Source organism: Trachemys scripta, chromosome 8 (genome assembly GCF_013100865.1).
Source record: "Trachemys scripta elegans isolate TJP31775 chromosome 8, CAS_Tse_1.0, whole genome shotgun sequence".
Lineage (NCBI taxonomy): Eukaryota > Metazoa > Chordata > Testudines > Emydidae > Trachemys > Trachemys scripta.
In genome coordinates, this window is record NC_048305.1 from 109,078,835 (window position 1) to 109,096,236 (window position 17,402).

The 17,402-nt window shown below is 46.6% G+C and overlaps 1 protein-coding gene across 1 annotated transcript; it reads right to left on the minus strand.

Annotated features, from left to right (window-relative positions):
* Positions 1-17: 17 nt before the first annotated feature.
* FAM183A (family with sequence similarity 183 member A) lies at positions 18-17,294 on the minus strand. The gene is made up of 4 exons (XM_034780188.1): positions 17,074-17,294; positions 15,771-15,830; positions 2,312-2,415; positions 18-318 (listed from the first exon to the last, which is right to left on the minus strand). The coding sequence occupies exons 1-4, from the start codon at positions 17,204-17,206 to the stop codon at positions 205-207; spliced, it is 411 nt and encodes a 136-aa protein (XP_034636079.1). The 5' UTR covers positions 17,207-17,294; the 3' UTR covers positions 18-204.
* Between the last annotated feature and the right edge of the window lie 108 nt (positions 17,295-17,402).

The window sequence follows — 17,402 nt, forward strand, 5'->3', positions numbered from 1 at the left end:
GTAAGAGAGAAAAGCAGAACTTTTACATGGGTTTATTTCTGTAACAGCTGCCAGCTTCCAGGAGGTATGGCCCAGCTGGAGATTCCTCCTCCCTTGCTCAGAAATCTACAGGGCTACTCGTGGCAATGAGGAGGTGGCAACGTTGTTTAGAAACTCCAAACACCATACAACTCTGCCTAGCAAAGCAATGTTGCTACTACCACCCTACTGCATGTTCTCACTCTGCTCCTTCAGGCGCCACATGGCAGCCATGTACTTGGTGATCTCACTGTTCCGGCATGGGAAGTACAGTCTGCGGTCAGTGCGGTCCACACTAATCTGTGGAAGAGAAAATGGTCAAAGTGTGAGGAGCGTCTCCAGGAGATGTTCTCCTTGAGATCAAGGATTCAAGGAGTCAGTTGCTGCAATTCACTGCTGCATGACTGGATGACTATATGATTAACAAGGTAACTGAATCTCGTATTTCAGGTTATTGGCTGATCATCACTAAGGTAAAAGCACTAGATGGGATTTACCATACCGGCCATTGGTCCATCAAATCTTCACTGTTGGATTACTACAGTAGCCAGGTGCTCATAAAAAGGAAACTTCATTTGTCTTTTGGTAACTGCACTTCTAAAGTGATCTGTAAAAATGGTACTGAGAGTTCCTAGGTTTGTCTCTAACTCCAATTTAGATGTGCTCAATTCTAGATGTATTTCTTTTCCCTCGCCCATTGCTGCTAGTCCTGCAACTTCAATCAACCACCTGAAAGTCAAGCTGGGCTCTTTCTAGCTCAGGCATTGTCACCAGTAACTGACTCACCTGAGATGCACCATAGCATTAACATTTCTGGAGCTGGAACTAGTTAACAATTGTTTGATGCAGGAATGGGATCCCTCACCCCTTAGCTGCGTTTGTTGCAGGCTAATGGTATAAAGGATAAAAACATGTCACTAAAGCCAGCAGGAATGCGTGAGGTCTGGAGTAAAGAGTAAACGTTTTTCTTTTTGTGGCTGGTCAGAAGTACATTACCAATCAAGCCAGGAGTCGGTAGCAAGAAGGGGTGAGTTGCACAGGGTCTATATAAGAATCCCTGCAGCCAGAAATTGTTTCCCCTTGGTGTGCTATACACCTTGTTACCCCCAAGTGATAGCCTGTTTGCAGGTGTTATCCATCTAGGAACTAGCTAATTTTTGAAAAGACTAAAGCCCTCTACTCTACCCCATTGACTGCCTATCTGCTCTTTTCCCCTCTGAGTAGAGGAAGCTCTAAGAAATTGACCTGTCTCTACTTTGAAACAAATACAATTATCAGTTTTATGTTCCCTCAACTAATTGGTTTCCAAGAAGAAATTTACCAGAATTCTTCAGGCACTCCTTTGCTTTAGTGGAACCTCAGAAGTCTCTGCTGGATCAGTCATGATTACTGCTATTCGTTTGTCAGATGTGATCCGTTTTTAATAAACCCATGTGTCAGAGTTCACATCTCTTCTCCTCAAGAATTTCCTTGTTGATTCCTTATCATAAATCAGAATATATATTCTGACTGGGATACACCTCAGGTTTATTAGTAGTTTCCTGGTTCTTCCCACCTATCTAAAGGATATAGTCATACCACACTTACCTACAAACATTTGTAGCATATGATATTGATGTTATCAGAACTGAATGCAAATATTCTGGATATGGTTGCAGCAGATTGAGAGAGGGGGACTATCACTTCACCTCTGTACTCTGCGGTGCCTATGCAAGTTGGGCCCGTGGGTGCTTTGGGGTGGAGCACTCATGGGGAAAAAAATAGTGGGTGCTCAGCATCCACTGGCAGCCCCGTGGATCAGCTCCTCCCCCCACAGCCCTCCCACCGACAGGCCCTGCGGATCAGCTCCTCCCCCTCCCTCCCAGTGCCTCCTGCCCACAGCGATCAGATGTACAGTAGCATGCAGGAGGAACTTGGGGGGTGGGAGGGGAGGAAGAGCAGGGGCAGGAAGGGGTGGGGTGCAGGTTTGGGGGAAAGGGTGGAGTGGGGGCGGAGCCTGAGGTGGAGCAGGGGTTGAGTGCGCGCACACACCCACCCCACCCGGAACTCGGAAAGTTGGCACCTCTGAGTAGAGCTGCATACTCCATCACGTTCTACTAAAATTTAATGTTCAATTTGCTACCCACTAGCACCTCAGCTCTTTCCCAAACCTGTTTCCCACACTTTTTTGTTCCATTGGTTATATTTGTTTCAAGTTTGTTCCGGGTTTATTCCTCAAACAGAGAAATGAGTTCAAAGGCCTACATTGAGCTGCTCCTTTTTATACTCTAGAGCGTTTAGAGATCCTACTCACCAAGGGAGTGGTATTCCAGCCAATTTCCTGGCTCTCTGTCTGTGGCTCTGTGTATTTCTTGGTTGGCTCCAGTGCAGCATGGTGAATAAGATTCAGAAACTTGGCTGTTGGATTAGGAAAAAAAAGCATGGGGAGAAGACAGTGTTTTTTAAACCAGAAGAAAGGAACAGTGTGCATGACATAAGGGAAGAGTTGAACCTTATCCTGAGGAGCTTCTGCTCTAAAAGAAATAGACAAGAGGTCAACAGTGAAGTCAGCTCTCTGTTTCTGCGCTTCTGTGAATGACCCGGTGAGGTGTCATGGTATATCTACTGTTTTTGTCAAACATACCCATACATCTTGCTAATTCTGTCATCCTTGTCTCCTGTATAACAGCCCCTTATCCTCACTCTGTGTCTGCTGCCAGCCACCCCTCCCTATCCTGCCAATTGACATTGCTTATGTTATTTGCTTGTAACCTGGTCCCTTACTATTCCAGTTCCTATTTCCTGATCTGTGACTTCAGGAAACCAGTTCCTATTTCTATTAACTTTTGTCTGTTTGTAACCTTACAGACCCTGTATGCCAGTGCCTTTTTCCCCAGGTTGTTCTCATTCTGTGTAAAGGCATGTGCATACACAGTTATAGAATCATAGAAATGTGGGGCTGGAAGGGACCTCAAGAGGTCATCAAGGCTGGCCTCCTGGAGATGGCAATAGTGACTGAAAAGTGCAAAACTTACCTTTTAAGTAAAGTGGGGCTTAATTCTTCTCACAAAAAAAATAACATGTGACCGGACGACTAGTGAAGTTGCCATAGACAAAGGGGAAGGGATGCAGATCAGGATAAGTAAAGAACATGTCAGAGATCTTCTGACTAATTTGAATGAATTCAAGTCAGCGAGGCCTGATGCTGTTCACCCCAGGCTGCTGAAGGAATTAGCTGAAGAAATCTCGGCACTGCTGGCAATAATATTTGCAAACTCACAAATGACAGGAGAGGTCATAGTGTGTGAAGAATGTGTGCACTGAGGACCAGGTTGCTGTTCTACGTATCTCCTGGAATGGGTCCTGTGCTAGGAAGGCCGCCGAAGAGGCCTGAGACCTCATGGAGTGGACAGTTAAGTTCGGTGGAGGGGAAATGCCCGCGAGGTCATAGCACACTCGTATGCAAGATGTGATCCAAGACGAGATCCTTTGGGCAGAGATGGGAAGCCCTGTCATTCTGTCAGCTATCACTATGAAGAGCTGAAGTTACCTACAGAATGGTCTGGTCCTTTCAATATAAAATGCCAGAGCATGTTCTTCCTTACTTGTATGAGGTTTAGGATAAAAGACTGGCAGAAAGATTGGTTGGCTGTAGTGGAATTGGGACACAACCTTTGGGAGAAATTTTGGGTGCGGCTGAAGCTGGTCCTTGTCCATAAAGAAAACTGTATAGGGGGGTTCTGCCATGAGGGCTCAGATCTCCGACACCCTCCTGGCCGAAGTAATCACCAGCAGAAAGGCTGTTTTCCACGAAAGATGTAGTAGAGAATGCATCGCCAGTGCCTCAAAGGGTGGCCACGTCACTTTCAAGAAGACAAGATTCAAGGCCCATGGGGGGGAGAGGTTCCCACATCTGGGGAAATGTCCTCTCCAGACCTTTGCGGAAGCCGTCTACCATTTCAAGGGAGAACACCGACCTATTGTTGACATTCGGATGGAATGCTGAAATGGCTGCCAACTGGACCTTTATAGAGGAAAGGGTCAGGCCCTGTTCTTTCAAAGATAGGAGGTTGATCTTAAATTACTGAAGCGAAGATTGCGTCAGCGGGACTCCACATCTGGATGACCAGAGAGAGAACCGCTTCCACTTTGCATAGTAAGCTGTACTCATGGAAGGTTTCCTTCTGCCCAGGAGACTTTTGCAGACCTGCTCCAAACAAGCCTGTTCGGGGTTCAGCCCCGCAGATTTCAGGCCCCAGAGAGCTGAGGTTCGGATGGAGCAGCCGACCATGGTCTTGCAAGATCAGGTCTGGGTACAGAGAGAGCTTGAGTGGGGTCTCAAGGGAGAGATAAACAAGCAAGGTGTGTACCAGTGGTACCTAGGCCAAGCTGGGAGCTATTAGAATAACCCGAGCCCAATTCTGCTTGATCTTTATCAGCAAATTGTGAATCAGCAGGATGGGCAGAAAGGCATAGAATAGGTAGTGCGACCACCTCATCAGAAAGGCATCCGTCCTGGAGCCGGGCTGTGACCCCCTCAGGAAGCAGAACTGTTGGCTCTTTTTGTTGGAATGTGTAGCAAACAAATCTATGTGGGGAAAATCCCCTTTAGCAAAAGATGCTCACTGTGACATCTGGGCGTGGAGAAGGACCTGCTGAGGCAGTCCGCAAGCTGGTTCTGCACCCCTGGCAGGTATGAAGCCTTGATCTCGATCGAGTGCACAATGCAGAACTCCCATAGACAGTCTCCCAACATGGGGGTTGGGAGAGAATGGGTCCCTCAACATTGATGTAGTACATGACTGATTTATTGTCCATGAGAATTGAGACTGTCATATTCGGAATGAGGGGCAAGAACACCTGGCATGCTAGATGGTCTGCCCTGAGCTCTCCTACGCTGATGTGAAGCGATAACTCCTCTGCAAACCAGCGATCTTGGGACCTGAGCGTCTCCAGGTGGGCTCCCCAGCCCAGTGCTGAGGCATCCAAGACCAGGTTTGCTGATGGCAATTTGTGAAGGGAATTCCCCCGCAGACTACTCCGTGATCCAGCCACCATGACAGGGAGCTGAGAATATAAGGAGGCACCATGATAGCCCTATCCAGGTGATGCCTGGAGGGGGAATACACCATAGCCAGCCAAGCTTTGAGAGGTCTGAGTCTCAGCCTCATGTGACGAACCACATATGTACATGAAGCAATGTGGCCAGGAAGGCTCAAGCAAAGTCTGACCGTCGTGACCAGGTGAGCTTGCATGTAGCGTATTAACTCTGAGATTGCCTGAAAGCGATCTTCTGGAAGAAGAGCCTTTGCTAGCTGGGAGTCGAGGACCACCCCGATGAATTCTATTCTCTGAATAGTGTGGTTAGATATTTGGCTGTGTGTGTGTGTTCTCCGTGTGTGCTGTCCTAGCTCTGCACAGACAGTTGGCACAGCAACCTTGAGTGAACCGCCCAATGACCACAAGATCCATTAAGGTATGAAGGCACCTAGCCAGGTTTATTGTCAACGAAGCACAGTAATAGCACCTGGCAGACTCTGAGGATACTAAGATATGGGGGGAGGGATAGCTCAGTGGTTTGAGCATTAGCCTACTAAACCTAGGGTTGTGAGTTCAATTCTTGAGGGCCTTTTAGGGATCTGGGGCAAAAATCTGTCAGAATTAGTCCTGCTTTGGGCAGGGGGTTGGACTAGATGATCTCCTGAGGTCCCTTCCAACCCTGATATTTTATGAATTCTATGTATGCCAGTGACAATAGATGCAGCTCAGTCAGTGGCGGGACTTTCCACTGCTCCCTAAGCTGGCCAAAGATACTCCCTCTGAGATACATCTTTATACCCTGATATGAACAAGTTACGTACTGTTATCCTGACCTTATCTTTTAGGGAATGTTTTTGTATCATCCTTGATATTGAGATGTTCTTGATATTGGGATGTGTTTGCATGAGTACTCGGAACTTAGCACTTTTTAGGAATGTGTATTTTTGCAATATTAGCCGTGTTCTTGCCAGGTTCTGTGAGCAGGTCCTGCCTTATACTTATACAAGGGCTTATGTCTCAGGCTCTTTCCTACTATGAACGGGTATCAGTGTTGACTTCTGCACATCAATTAGAAGGCCCAACACCCGGAAGGTCGACTGGATGAGGGCGATGTCCATCTCCACTTGCACTCAAGATGTGCCCTTGATGAGCCAGCTGTCGAGGTATAGAAATACATGGACTCCCCTTCTCCTGAGAAATCCGCTACCACTGCCATGCATTTGGTGAAGACCTTCGAGGCTGCCGAGAGGCCAGATAGCAGGACTGCGAACTGTTGATGTCCTTGGTTTGCCACAAACCTCAAATCTTCTGTGGCCTTGAAAGATTGGAACGTGGAAGTATGCATCTTAAGTCTAGGGTGGCATACCAATCCCCTGGATTGGATCCAGAAATGCAATGATCGATCCCAAGGAGACCATGCGGATCTTCAACCTTTTGAGATAGCGACTGAGTTGACAGAGCTTAAGATGAGTCTGAGACACCCCCTCCCCCCCCCCTTGGCCTTGTGTGACATTATCTGATTAGAAATTTGCATGGTCATACATTGTTGCTACCACTGTTATATAATTGCAATGAATCTTATACAAAGTGTGTCAAGTAAGGTGTCAATAGAAAGGAGTAAGCAGCTCGCAGGCTAAACGACCCAGAGTCAATCTTTAGAGACATATTAGAAAAGTATGTGAATGGTAATTAGGGCCATTCCATGTTGGATAGATAGGCTAGAACTTTGAAATGCAAACCTGTATTGTAAGAGACTTGGAGGTCATACTAATTGTATGTGTTTACTTATATCTTGTTAGATGTTACCCATGTAAACAGACAGTTCCTATCTCACTATAGCAACTGATTCAGAGATCAAAAGGGAATATTAACATATAGATGAATCTTGGGTGAAAGTGTCATTTTCTATATATCTCTTTAAAGTTTGTGATAAACTGCTTCATGGATAAATTACCTTATGTTAACCCTATGTTATGTCATAGATGGATATAAACTGTTCAGGAAGGACAGGCAGGGCAGAAAAGGTGGGGGAGTTGCGTTGTATGTAAGAGAGGAGTATGACTGCTCCAGTATGAAACTGCAGAAAAACCTGAGAGTCTCTGGATAAAGTTGAGAAGTGTGAACAACAAGGGTGATGTCGTGGTTGGAGTCTGCTATAGACCACCAGACCAGGGGGATGAGGTGGACGAGGCTTTCTTCTGGCAACTAGCAGAAGTTGCTAGATCGCAGGCCCTGGTTCTCATGGGAGACTTTAATCACCCTGATATCTGCTGGGAGAGCAATACAGCGATGCACAGACAATCCAGGAAGTTTTTGGAAAGTGTAGGGGACAATTTCCTGGTGCAAGTGCTGGAGGAACCAACTAGGGACAGAGCTTTTCTTGACCTGCTGCTCACAAACAGGGAAGAATTAGTAGGGGAAGCAAAAGTGGATGGGAACCTGGGAGGCAGTGACCATGAGATGGTAGAGTTCAGGATCCTGACACAAGGAAGAAAGGAGAGCAGCAGAATATGGACCCTGGACTTCAGAAAAGCAGACTTTGACTCCCTCAGGGAACAGATGGGCAGGATTCCCTGGGAGAATAACATGAAGGGCAAAGGGGTCCAGGAGAGCTGGCTGTATTTTAAAGAATCCTTATTGCAGTTGCAGGACCAAACCATCCCGATGTGTAGAAAGAATAGTAAATATGGCAGGCGACCAGCTTGGCTAAACAGTGAAATCCTTGCTGATCTTAAACGCAAAAAAGAAGCTTACAAGAAGTGGAAGATTGGACAAATGACCAGGGAGGAGTATAAAAAATATTGCTCAGACATGCAGGAGTGAAATCAGGAAGGCCAAATCACACTTGGAGTTGCAGCTAGCAAGAGATGTTAAGAGTAACAAGAAGGGTTTCTTCAGGTATGTTAGCAACAAGAAGAAAATCAAGGAAAGTGTGGGCCCCTTACTGAATGAGGGAGGCAACCTAGTGACCGAGGATATGGAAAAAGCTAATGTACTCAATACTTTTTTTGCCTCTGTCTTCATGAACAAGGTCAGCTCCCAGACTGCTGCACTGGGCAGCACAATATGGGGAGAAGGTGACCAGCCCTCTGTGGAGAAAGAAGTGGTTCGGGACTATTTAGAAAAACTGGACGTGCACAAGTCCATGGGGCCGGATGCGCTGCATCCGAGGGTGCTAAAGGAGTTGGCGGATGAGATTGCAGAGCCATTAGCCATTATTTTTGAAAACTCATGGCGATTGGGGGAGGTCCCAGATGACTGGAAAAAGGCTAATGTAGTGCCCATCTTTAAAAAAGGGAAGGAGGAGGATCTGGGGAACTACAGGCCAGTCAGCCTCACCTCAGTCCCTGGAAAAATCATGGAGCAGGTCCTCAAGGAATCAATTCTGAAGCACTTAGAGGAGAGGAAAGTGATCAGGAACAGTCAGCATGGATTCACCAAGGGGAAGTCGTGCCTGACTAACCTAATTGCCTTCTATGATAACTCCCTCTGTGGATGAGGGGAAAGCAGTGGATGTGTTTATTCCTTGACTTTAGCAAATCTTTTGATACGGTCTCCCACAGTATTCTTGCCACCAAGTTAAAGAAGTATGGGCTGGATGAATGGACTGTAAGGTGGATAGAAAGCTGGCTAGATCGTCAGGCTCAACGGGTAGTGATCAATGGCTCCATGTCTAGTTGTCAGTCTGTTTCAAGCGGAGTGCCCCAAGGGTCTGTCCTGGGGCCAGTTTTGTTTAATATCTTTATTAATGATCTGGAGGATAGTATGGACTGCCCTCTCAGCAAGTTTGCAGATGACACTAAACTAGGAGGCGTGGTAGATACACTAGAGGGTAAAGATTGGATACAGAGGGACCTAGACAAATTAGAGGATTGGGCCAAAAAAAAAACCTGATGAGGTTCAACAAGGACAAGTGCAGAGTCCTGCACTTAAGATGGAAGAATCCCCTGCACTGCTACAGACTAGGGACCGAATGGCTAGGTAGCAGTTCTGCAGAAAAGGACCTAGGGGTCACAGTGGACGAGAAGCTGGATATGAGTCTACAGTGTGCTCTTGTTGCCAAGAAAGCTAATGGCATTTTGGGCTGTATAAGTAGGGGCATTGCCAGCAGATCGAGGAACGTGATAGTTCCCCTTTATTCGACATTGGTGAGGCCTCATCTGGAATACTGTGTCCAGTTTTGGGCCCCACACTACAAGAAGGATGTGGAAAAATTGGAAAGAGTCCAACGGAGGGCAACAAAAATGATTAGGGGTCTGGAGCACATGACTTATGAGGAGAGGCTGAGGGAACTGGGATTGTTTAGTCTCCAGAAGAGAAGAATGAGGGGGGATTTGATAGCAGCCTTCAACTACCTGAAGGGGGGTTCCAAAGAGGATGGATCTAGACTGTTCTCAGTGGTACCAGATGACAGAACAAGGAGCAATGGTCTCAAGTTGCAGTGGGGGAGGTCCAGGTTGGATATTAGGAAACACTATTTCACTAGGAGGGTGGTGAAGCACTGGAATGGGTTACCTAGAGAGGTGGTGGAGTCTCCTTCCTTGGAGGTTTTTAAGGCCTGGCTTGACAAAGTCCTGGCTGGGATGATTTAGTTGGGATTGGTCCTGCTTTGAGCAGGGGGTTGGACTAGATGACCTCTTGAGGTCCCTTCCAACCCTGAGATTCTATGATTCTAACCCCTGTAGTTAATTGCCAGTGATGATTAGGAAATAGGTCTACTTCAAAGTCTCCATGATTGCTATTGTTCACCTAAGGACTCTGAGCTGTCAAGAGAAGGCCTGGAACTGTGTGGGAATCCCTTGCTCAATCCCCAGTTTGGACCACTAACCCTACATTACACTCCTATGAGGCATAGCAAATTTCAAGACAGTCCATTCAAAGGTGGATTTTAGAGCACTTGGGAAAGTAATCCTTTAAAAAGAAAGTATTCTGTAATCTTAGCTATAACGGAGCTGGTGCACTGCTATAGTATTGTATGAAATTAATCAGCAACTGCTGCTGTATCCATATTCCTAGCACAGGATAATGCTGATGTGGGAGACTTTTTTTTTTTTTTTTTAAAGGAAGGATGGATGGAAGGGGTGTCATAACTATAAAGGGAAGGGTAACAACCCTCCTGTGTACAATACTATAAAATCCCTCCTGGCCAGAAACTCCAAAATCCCTTCACCTGTAAAGGGTTAAGAAGCTCAGGTAACCTGGCTGACACCTGACCCAAAGGACCAATAAAGGGACAAGACACTTTCAAATCTTGGTGGGGGGAAGGCTTTTGTTTGGGTGATTGCTCGCTCTTGGGACTAAGAGGGACCAGACATCAATCCATGCTCTCCAAATCTTTCTGAAGAGGTCTCTCATATTTCAAACTTGTAAGTACAGCCAGTCAAGGCGTGTTAGTTTTATCTTTGTTTTCTCAACTTGTAAATGTACCTTTTGCTAGAGTCTTTACCTCTGTTTGCTGTAACTTTGAACCAAAGGCTAGAGGGGGTTCCTCTGGGCTCTTTAAGTTTGATTACCCTGTAAAGTTATTTTCCATCCTGATTTTACAGATGATTTTTACCTTTCTTTAATTAAAAGCCTTCTTTTTAAGAACCAGATTGATTTTTCCTTGTTCTAAGATCCAAGGGGATTGATCTGGACTCACCAGGAATTGGTGGGGGGGGGGGAAGGGAAGGAGGGGGAATAATTAATTCCTCCTTGTTTTAAGATCCAAGGGGTTTTGAATTAGCGTTCACCAGGGAATTGGTGGAAGAGTCTCAAGGCTACCCAGGGAAGGGAGTTAGCACATTGGAAGTGGTGGCAGCAAAAGCAGATCTAAGTTGGTAGAGAAGCTTAGAGGTTTTCATGCAGGCCCCCACATCTATACCCTAACGTTGAATGGGGAAGGAGCCTTGACAAGGGGCTACACATCCATCTGCAGCATAGGAAGCTTGGAGAGGTGTGAAGTTTCCCGTTCATCTTGTGCGTGTTGTCATGCCACATAGACTAGCTCCAAGAGGGTGTGATTTCTAAAGTATACCATGGAGATGAATGCAACCTGAAACAAATAGCTCTAAGATATGTGAACTGCCCCTCCAGCCCCCAGTACACACACAGGAGGGGAGAATGTAGGGCTGACAAGTGCTCCCTACTTCAATCTCTCCCACATGCCCTACTACCATGTCGCCCTTCCCAGTTGCCTTACACACACCCCTTACCTGAGCCTTCAACTCCTTCCCCTCCTGCCCTTTGCCATTTATTCCCCTCCCTTTAATCTACATTTTCCTCCATTGGGCTCCAAGCCCCTGTTCTTTCCCACTCCTCTGCTCTAAGCATATGCTGTGTAATTTGTTGTCTTTTCAAAAATAGTTTGATCACCTTCTGAATTTCATTACATTCCTTCCCACACAACTCCTCCCCTCCCCCCCCTCCCAAAAAGCATGTTTTTATTTCTGATGTCTGCCCACGGGTGGATTTAGATTTACAGTGTCTGGGTGTTACTCAGGTTCAATGGCCACAACATTTGCCCTTAAGTCACATGGGTCCTGTGAGTTGTGGCTGGCTGTGAAGACTCTTGTGCTCCCTGCCCACATGCAGTATAATCCATTCAGTGTATGAGCTTTAGGAATGTTAAGCCTGAATTTAAATTGAGAGCCTTACTCTGTCTAATATTCTGAATTTTACCCCCCCCCCCAAGGGCTGGGGGAGGAATGCATTCTCTAGGGAGTAACCTGTGTTGGATTATATTGAGTTTTATTAATTTGTTATAGGTATAGTATAGTTTGGGGTGGGTTTTAGGCTAAGCTTGAGTATTAAAAAGAAATATGCTTTTTAGTTAAGATATTAAGGTTGTGTTAATTAAAATGCTTTTTTTTGTTTTGGAGTTTATAAGGATGAATTGTTAATTGTATTAGTATATTTTTAGATGGCTGGTTTTAATCAGTAATAAGAATTTTGCAAAAAATTGCTTTTTGGAATAGCATATTGAAATTTTTATTTGTTGTGGTTTTTTGTTTGCTTGTGTAGTAAGTGAGCTAAGCAGACTTGTTAAAACCTGTTACGCCCCAAAAGTTGTGTTTATATATTAAAAAAAAAGTTAAATAAATAAATGGTAAAGTAAAAGTGAAAAATATATTAAAATAAAGAATGCATGTAAATGGGTGCATGGTTTAAATAAACAATAAAAGAGTAAAATGCACCAGCCTAAAAGTTACAACTTTGGTATTGGTTGGCCAAAAAATGTGCAAAGTGGAAATAACCGAATGACCCCGCAGGGCAAACTGGAATCCACCCAACCGCCCCGAGGATGGAGGAGCCGAAGAATTAAAGAGCAAGATAACACCCAGCCGTTATGGAGCCGTCATGGATGTGCCATCTGCTGATTGATTATCACTTCAAATGTAACAACAGCATGATGAAGCAATCTCCATAAATTTGCAAGTGGACAAAGTCCTAGAAGAACAGAACCCAAGAACTCTTGAGTCTGGTTCTGCAACCACCCTCCAGGAGCATCGGATGTGCATCAGACAAGACTCGGCTCCACCCTCGTGTCCAGACTACCTGGCCAGTGACTTGGCACAAGCAACCTCTATGCTGGTAACTATAATAACTTGTATGTGTGTGTGAGTGAGTGTAAAATAGCAAGTTTAATACGTATAGTCAATGGAATAGCTTGCATTCTATTTTTTGTATTTACAGTAAACCCGGCATTCTGCCTTACCCCTTTAAAAAGATCCTGCTGGTTTTTATTCTATTAGTGTATAACATTTTGGTGGAGAATTGCGAAAAGAGGAGATCTTGGCATATGTCTTGATTACTGTAAAAACAGATGGTGTGCACACCGCTGGCCCTCGCAAGCTCGGCACTTGGATCTGGTTAACCAGAGCTCTGGCCTCCAGGAGCTAAAGATAATAGGTATAGAGCTCATACCATACAAATACAATTATAGTATCCAGGCTGTGTCACTTGCTGATGGTCAGGTGTGACAAAAAGGGCCTAGGCGCCAACCCAAGCCAAACCACTTGCTAGTGGTCAGCAGTGGTAGGGTTAGAAAAACCCAGGTTGGATCACACATTGCAGCACGTAAAAGTGTGATAGGAAGGTTTAAGCAAAACTTCTAGAAATATTTAAAAGAAAACAAGGCAAAGTATTGTTGGAGGGAGGGATGGAATTGGAAGGAGTCCCAACCTCACCCTTTGTTAAGGAAATCACTCCTTTTCAGCAAATCCTCCAAAAATATGGGGACAGTCCTTGGACTGAACAAGCCCTAGCCGATGTCTGCACCATTTTGGACCTAGAGGATAGATTGGCTCAATATCTCCTCATATACAAACCACCTAATGCTGCCAAAAGAGACAGCAGCAATCTGGCTGTTACGGGAGGCATGTAATGATTGTTACCTCCACTTAGCCATCTGCAAAGAGGAAAAAGCATCTTTGCAAGAGAGGTTAAACCAAACAGACAAAGGAGCAGACAATTGGAAAGTCTTGGCTACCAATACCCAAGGCCAGCTAGAAATGGTAAAGGAAGCAGTCCAGGCATGTAAAGGCAAAAAAAGATTCCTGGCAGAACAGACTACGGCCTCCAGGGAACTTAAAAAAAGAAAACCACGTCCTACAAGGCATGGTAAAAAAAAAAAAATTGACATTTAAAACAAGGCAAAGCCCCTGCAAGCCATAACAGCTATGAATCAATCATCAAACAACTTAAACAGAAATTAGGCTTTGCAACCCCCCAGGTCGCAGCAGTAAGTGCGGAAGAATGGAACCATGCTCAGTGCAAAGGAAGCCTAGACTGGGAGGAAGGAATCTGGGACCCCCAGGAAACTTGGGAAGGGGACATCTGTAATGACCCGCAAGAGTGTCTTACAGCGCCAGTGGCGGCCATTGAACGACGCACTACAACAACCCCCGTAGAGGGTGGGGGGAGCAGTACAATTACCACAATTCCACTATTGGCTGCCAATTTAAAAGCAATGGCCAATCATCTGGGGATTTTAAACTGTGACACCTTTTTTAGATGGTGCACCAATGCAGTCCTACTAGCAGGAAGGGAAAGGCTAACCACCCCAGAAGGCTACTGACTTATGGGTATATGTGCAGCCCCAGAATTTAGAGCCCCACTAGACTGAAGGGCGGTTACTAATGATCTTGGTCTCCTGGTCATGATGGCAACAGTCGGAGAGAAGACCATAGCTTCCACCCAGAAGCCTAACAAAGACCCTGAAAACTATCTCACTCGATGGGCCTTGATGCAATTATTGGCTGGTTTGGCTACTGTTACTGGAATCACCGCAATAGATGAAGTGGCATTCAGAGTCCAGTCCTTAAGGGATTGCGCCGCGTCTCTGCTCCCCTATTATTCTGGGAAATTGGCAGTGTGGCAGGATGGCCACCCAGCCAATTTGGGGGAACTAAAAAAAATGGTCCAACAACTAACCGCTCACTTCGGACCATAACCTATGGTAAAGAAAGAAAGGGTCTTGTACATGGCAGCAATAGAGCCAACAGTCACGTATTCAAACAAGAGCGGATCGACATGAGGGGTAGAAACACGCAGGGACTACTCCAGAGGGAGATCCCGAGGCAGAGGAGGTAGCAAGGCAAAGGGAAGATTGTATCCCGATTTATCAAAATATCAGGCATCCAACGAAGAAAAACAGACACATAATTCTATTAAGCCTAACTCTGATATGCGTCGGTTGGCATGGAGAGTATAAATGCAGCTGGGAGGAGATAGGGGAAAGTGGGACCGGGCTCCCATGAAAGATATTGTAAAAGAGGTCCTTAAATTGCAGTCCCGAAGGAGGGACGTGTCTGGGGTAACAGCCCCAAGCACTCCTCTGTTGGATCTGCCCCCTCCTCCAGCGACGGATTTAGAATACTTTTAGGGAGGCCTACTGGATGTTGACTCTCCCCTGACGTAGGAGCACAACCAGGGAGATTCATAAGAAAACTGACCTGGGATCCAGGAGGGAGACCCCACATATACGTTCAGCAGGGTAACCAAGCTCCTAAACTGGCTCTGATACCGGAGCCTCCATCTCCCTAATTAAAGCAGCCTCCCAAGAAGGCACAAAAGTGGAGGCCGTAGTCTTGCAATCATTTCAAGGAAAGCCTAGTACTGGACAGGAATGGATACAAGCAGAGCTTTGGAGCAGAGCCCAGAGCTGGAGCGCAGAGCAGCTCCAGAGCTGCAGGTTTTTGCCTGGAGCCGGAGCATAGCTCCAAAGCCCTAGATACAAGTCCCTTTCATGGTGCAAGGCTTCCCTTTTTCAGTTCAATGCTTTAAGACCACCAGGAACTTGATTCAAACCAAGTATATGACTAGTGATGTAATTTTGGGCACAGATTGGCTGTTTAAGAATAATATAATTGATTTACCCCGTAACACCTTATGGAAATTGGAAACTCTCCCATATCAGCCAACGGAGAACTGTAGCTATATTATTACTAAAAACGACCAACTTGTTGTGGCTCTCACAGCCAAACAAGCGGAGGAGTGGTGGTCAAGGTTTCCCACGGTCTGAACCAAAAAGAAAACAGACTGTGGCAAAATTGATGCTTGTGTCAAAATTGTAGGTGAATTAGTAGCACCACAAAAACAGTAGCGGTATCCTAAAGAAGTTGAGACGCAGTAAAAAAAATGTTAAAATAAATAATGCATGTAAATGGGTGCATGGTTTAAATAAACAATAAAAGTTACAATTTTGGTATTAGTCAGCCAGTTATTTCAACAGCTGTTCAGCGGCTACTTACCATCCGCAGGCTCTTCTATGTTATCATGCCACGACATCGGCTTCCTGGTGATCGTGTGAACTGGGGAGAAATATGATGATGCAGGTGAGTTGCTATTATGGGATCAATATTACAGGCAGTTTCAGGTAAACCACTAGCTCCCCCTAATCTGTGTCCTGCCAGCTCACTTAAGCTGTTAAGGAAAAGAAGAGAGACTATAGATTGGAAAAGGAGCACTTGTTAATGTTGGCACTTGATTGCTCCTGGCAACTGAAGGGAATCAGCTTTGGCGCCATGGGACCCTGGCATTAGGTGGTGTTTGTGACCAGAGAGCAGAGTTCATCCACTGATCTGTCAGGTTCCTAAACTGTGACCTGCAGGGTACTTGCTGGAAGAGCACAGGGTTCTGGCTGACTACATGGGGCTAGTTCCTCCTTGTTTCTAGCTGTTAAATAGCATTTAAACCCCAACACACACATACAAATCCAAACATTACTTTCCCATGTCAGTATGGATGGTGGGTATAAGAGGCTTGGGGAGACTAAGTGTCCTGAAACGGGGCAAGAAATGCTGGATGCAGTGCACCTCTCGTTGGAGCAGCAGTGGCCCACTGCTTTTGGAGTGCTGCCCCTGGAAGCTCTGGAGAAGCGAGGGAGCCATCTGTGCCCTGACTATGGCCCTGCCCACATGCGGCCCCGCTCCTGGGTGGCCCCCTCCCCCTCCCCTGCTGCTTGCCCCTCTACACGGTCCAGGTGCCCCCCCACACACACACTTCTAGGGAGCTTTTGGCACTTGTGCCCAGCCCCCCAAACACAAGAGTCACACGTAGTTGCCACAAGGATGTTACATGATTGTGAATAGGAAGGTGGGAAACTGGAGCCAGGCCAGTGGATAGGGAGGACTTTCCATTTAGGGCCTCCATCCCATCTTGCTCCAGTGTTGTGACCCCAGGCCACCACTGCCAGTTCCAGACTGCCCCCATATACCCCAATCTTAAATTGGCCATGTGGGCTACCTCAAAACTTCAAGTTGGCCATACCCCTTCTCTCCTGTTTGAGTGAGTTGGCCATGGTCACCAAGCCCTGTCTCACCCCAAGAGAGCAGACTGGCCCCTCCCCCACCCCGATCCACTTGGTGGAGTCAACCCTGTACTCCCTCTGTCATGGCCCTCCTATATCTTGCCCCCTTGCCTCCCCCTCCCGTCTCGCCCCGTTTGAGGGGGTGGCCCCCTTGACTCCCCTCTCCCCCTTCTCAACAGTTATTTGTACTCCCCCATCCAGTCTCACTCTGTTTGAGGGGGTAGGCCCCTTTCTCCCCACCTTACCCCGTTTGAGGGGGTTGACCCCGTACTCCGTGTGCAGTTTCTGGCACCGCAGCTCCTTCCGGACGGTCTCGCAGAAAATCTGGTTCTGATGCACCAGGTCGGGCGGCTCCTTCTCGCGGCCCCGTGCCGCCATGACCGGCCCGCTCCCGGGAAGCGGGGAACGCGGCGCTTGCGAATTCTCAGCAATTGAGTTTGTTTCATTCTTGTGTCCTAGCAACGGCGATTCGCCCCAGAGCCGTGGTCAGACGCAGAGGACTTGCTGATTGGTGCGGTTCAGACCGTGCCCCTGGATCAGCAAAGCCCCGCCCCCAGCTCCAATTGGCTCTCGA

Excerpts from the sequence above, each read along its gene's own strand:
- FAM183A (XM_034780188.1), bottom strand. The coding sequence starts at position 17,206 with ATGGCGGCACGGGGCCGCGAGAAGGAGCCGCCCGACCTGGTGCATCAG. Across the intron at positions 15,831-17,073 it reads GGTCAACCCCCTCAAACGGG|TTCACACGATCACCAGGAAG; the intron begins GTAAGGTGGGGA and ends ATTTCTCCCCAG. Across the intron at positions 319-2,311 it reads GCTGGAATACCACTCCCTTG|ATTAGTGTGGACCGCACTGA; the intron begins GTGAGTAGGATC and ends TCTCTTCCACAG.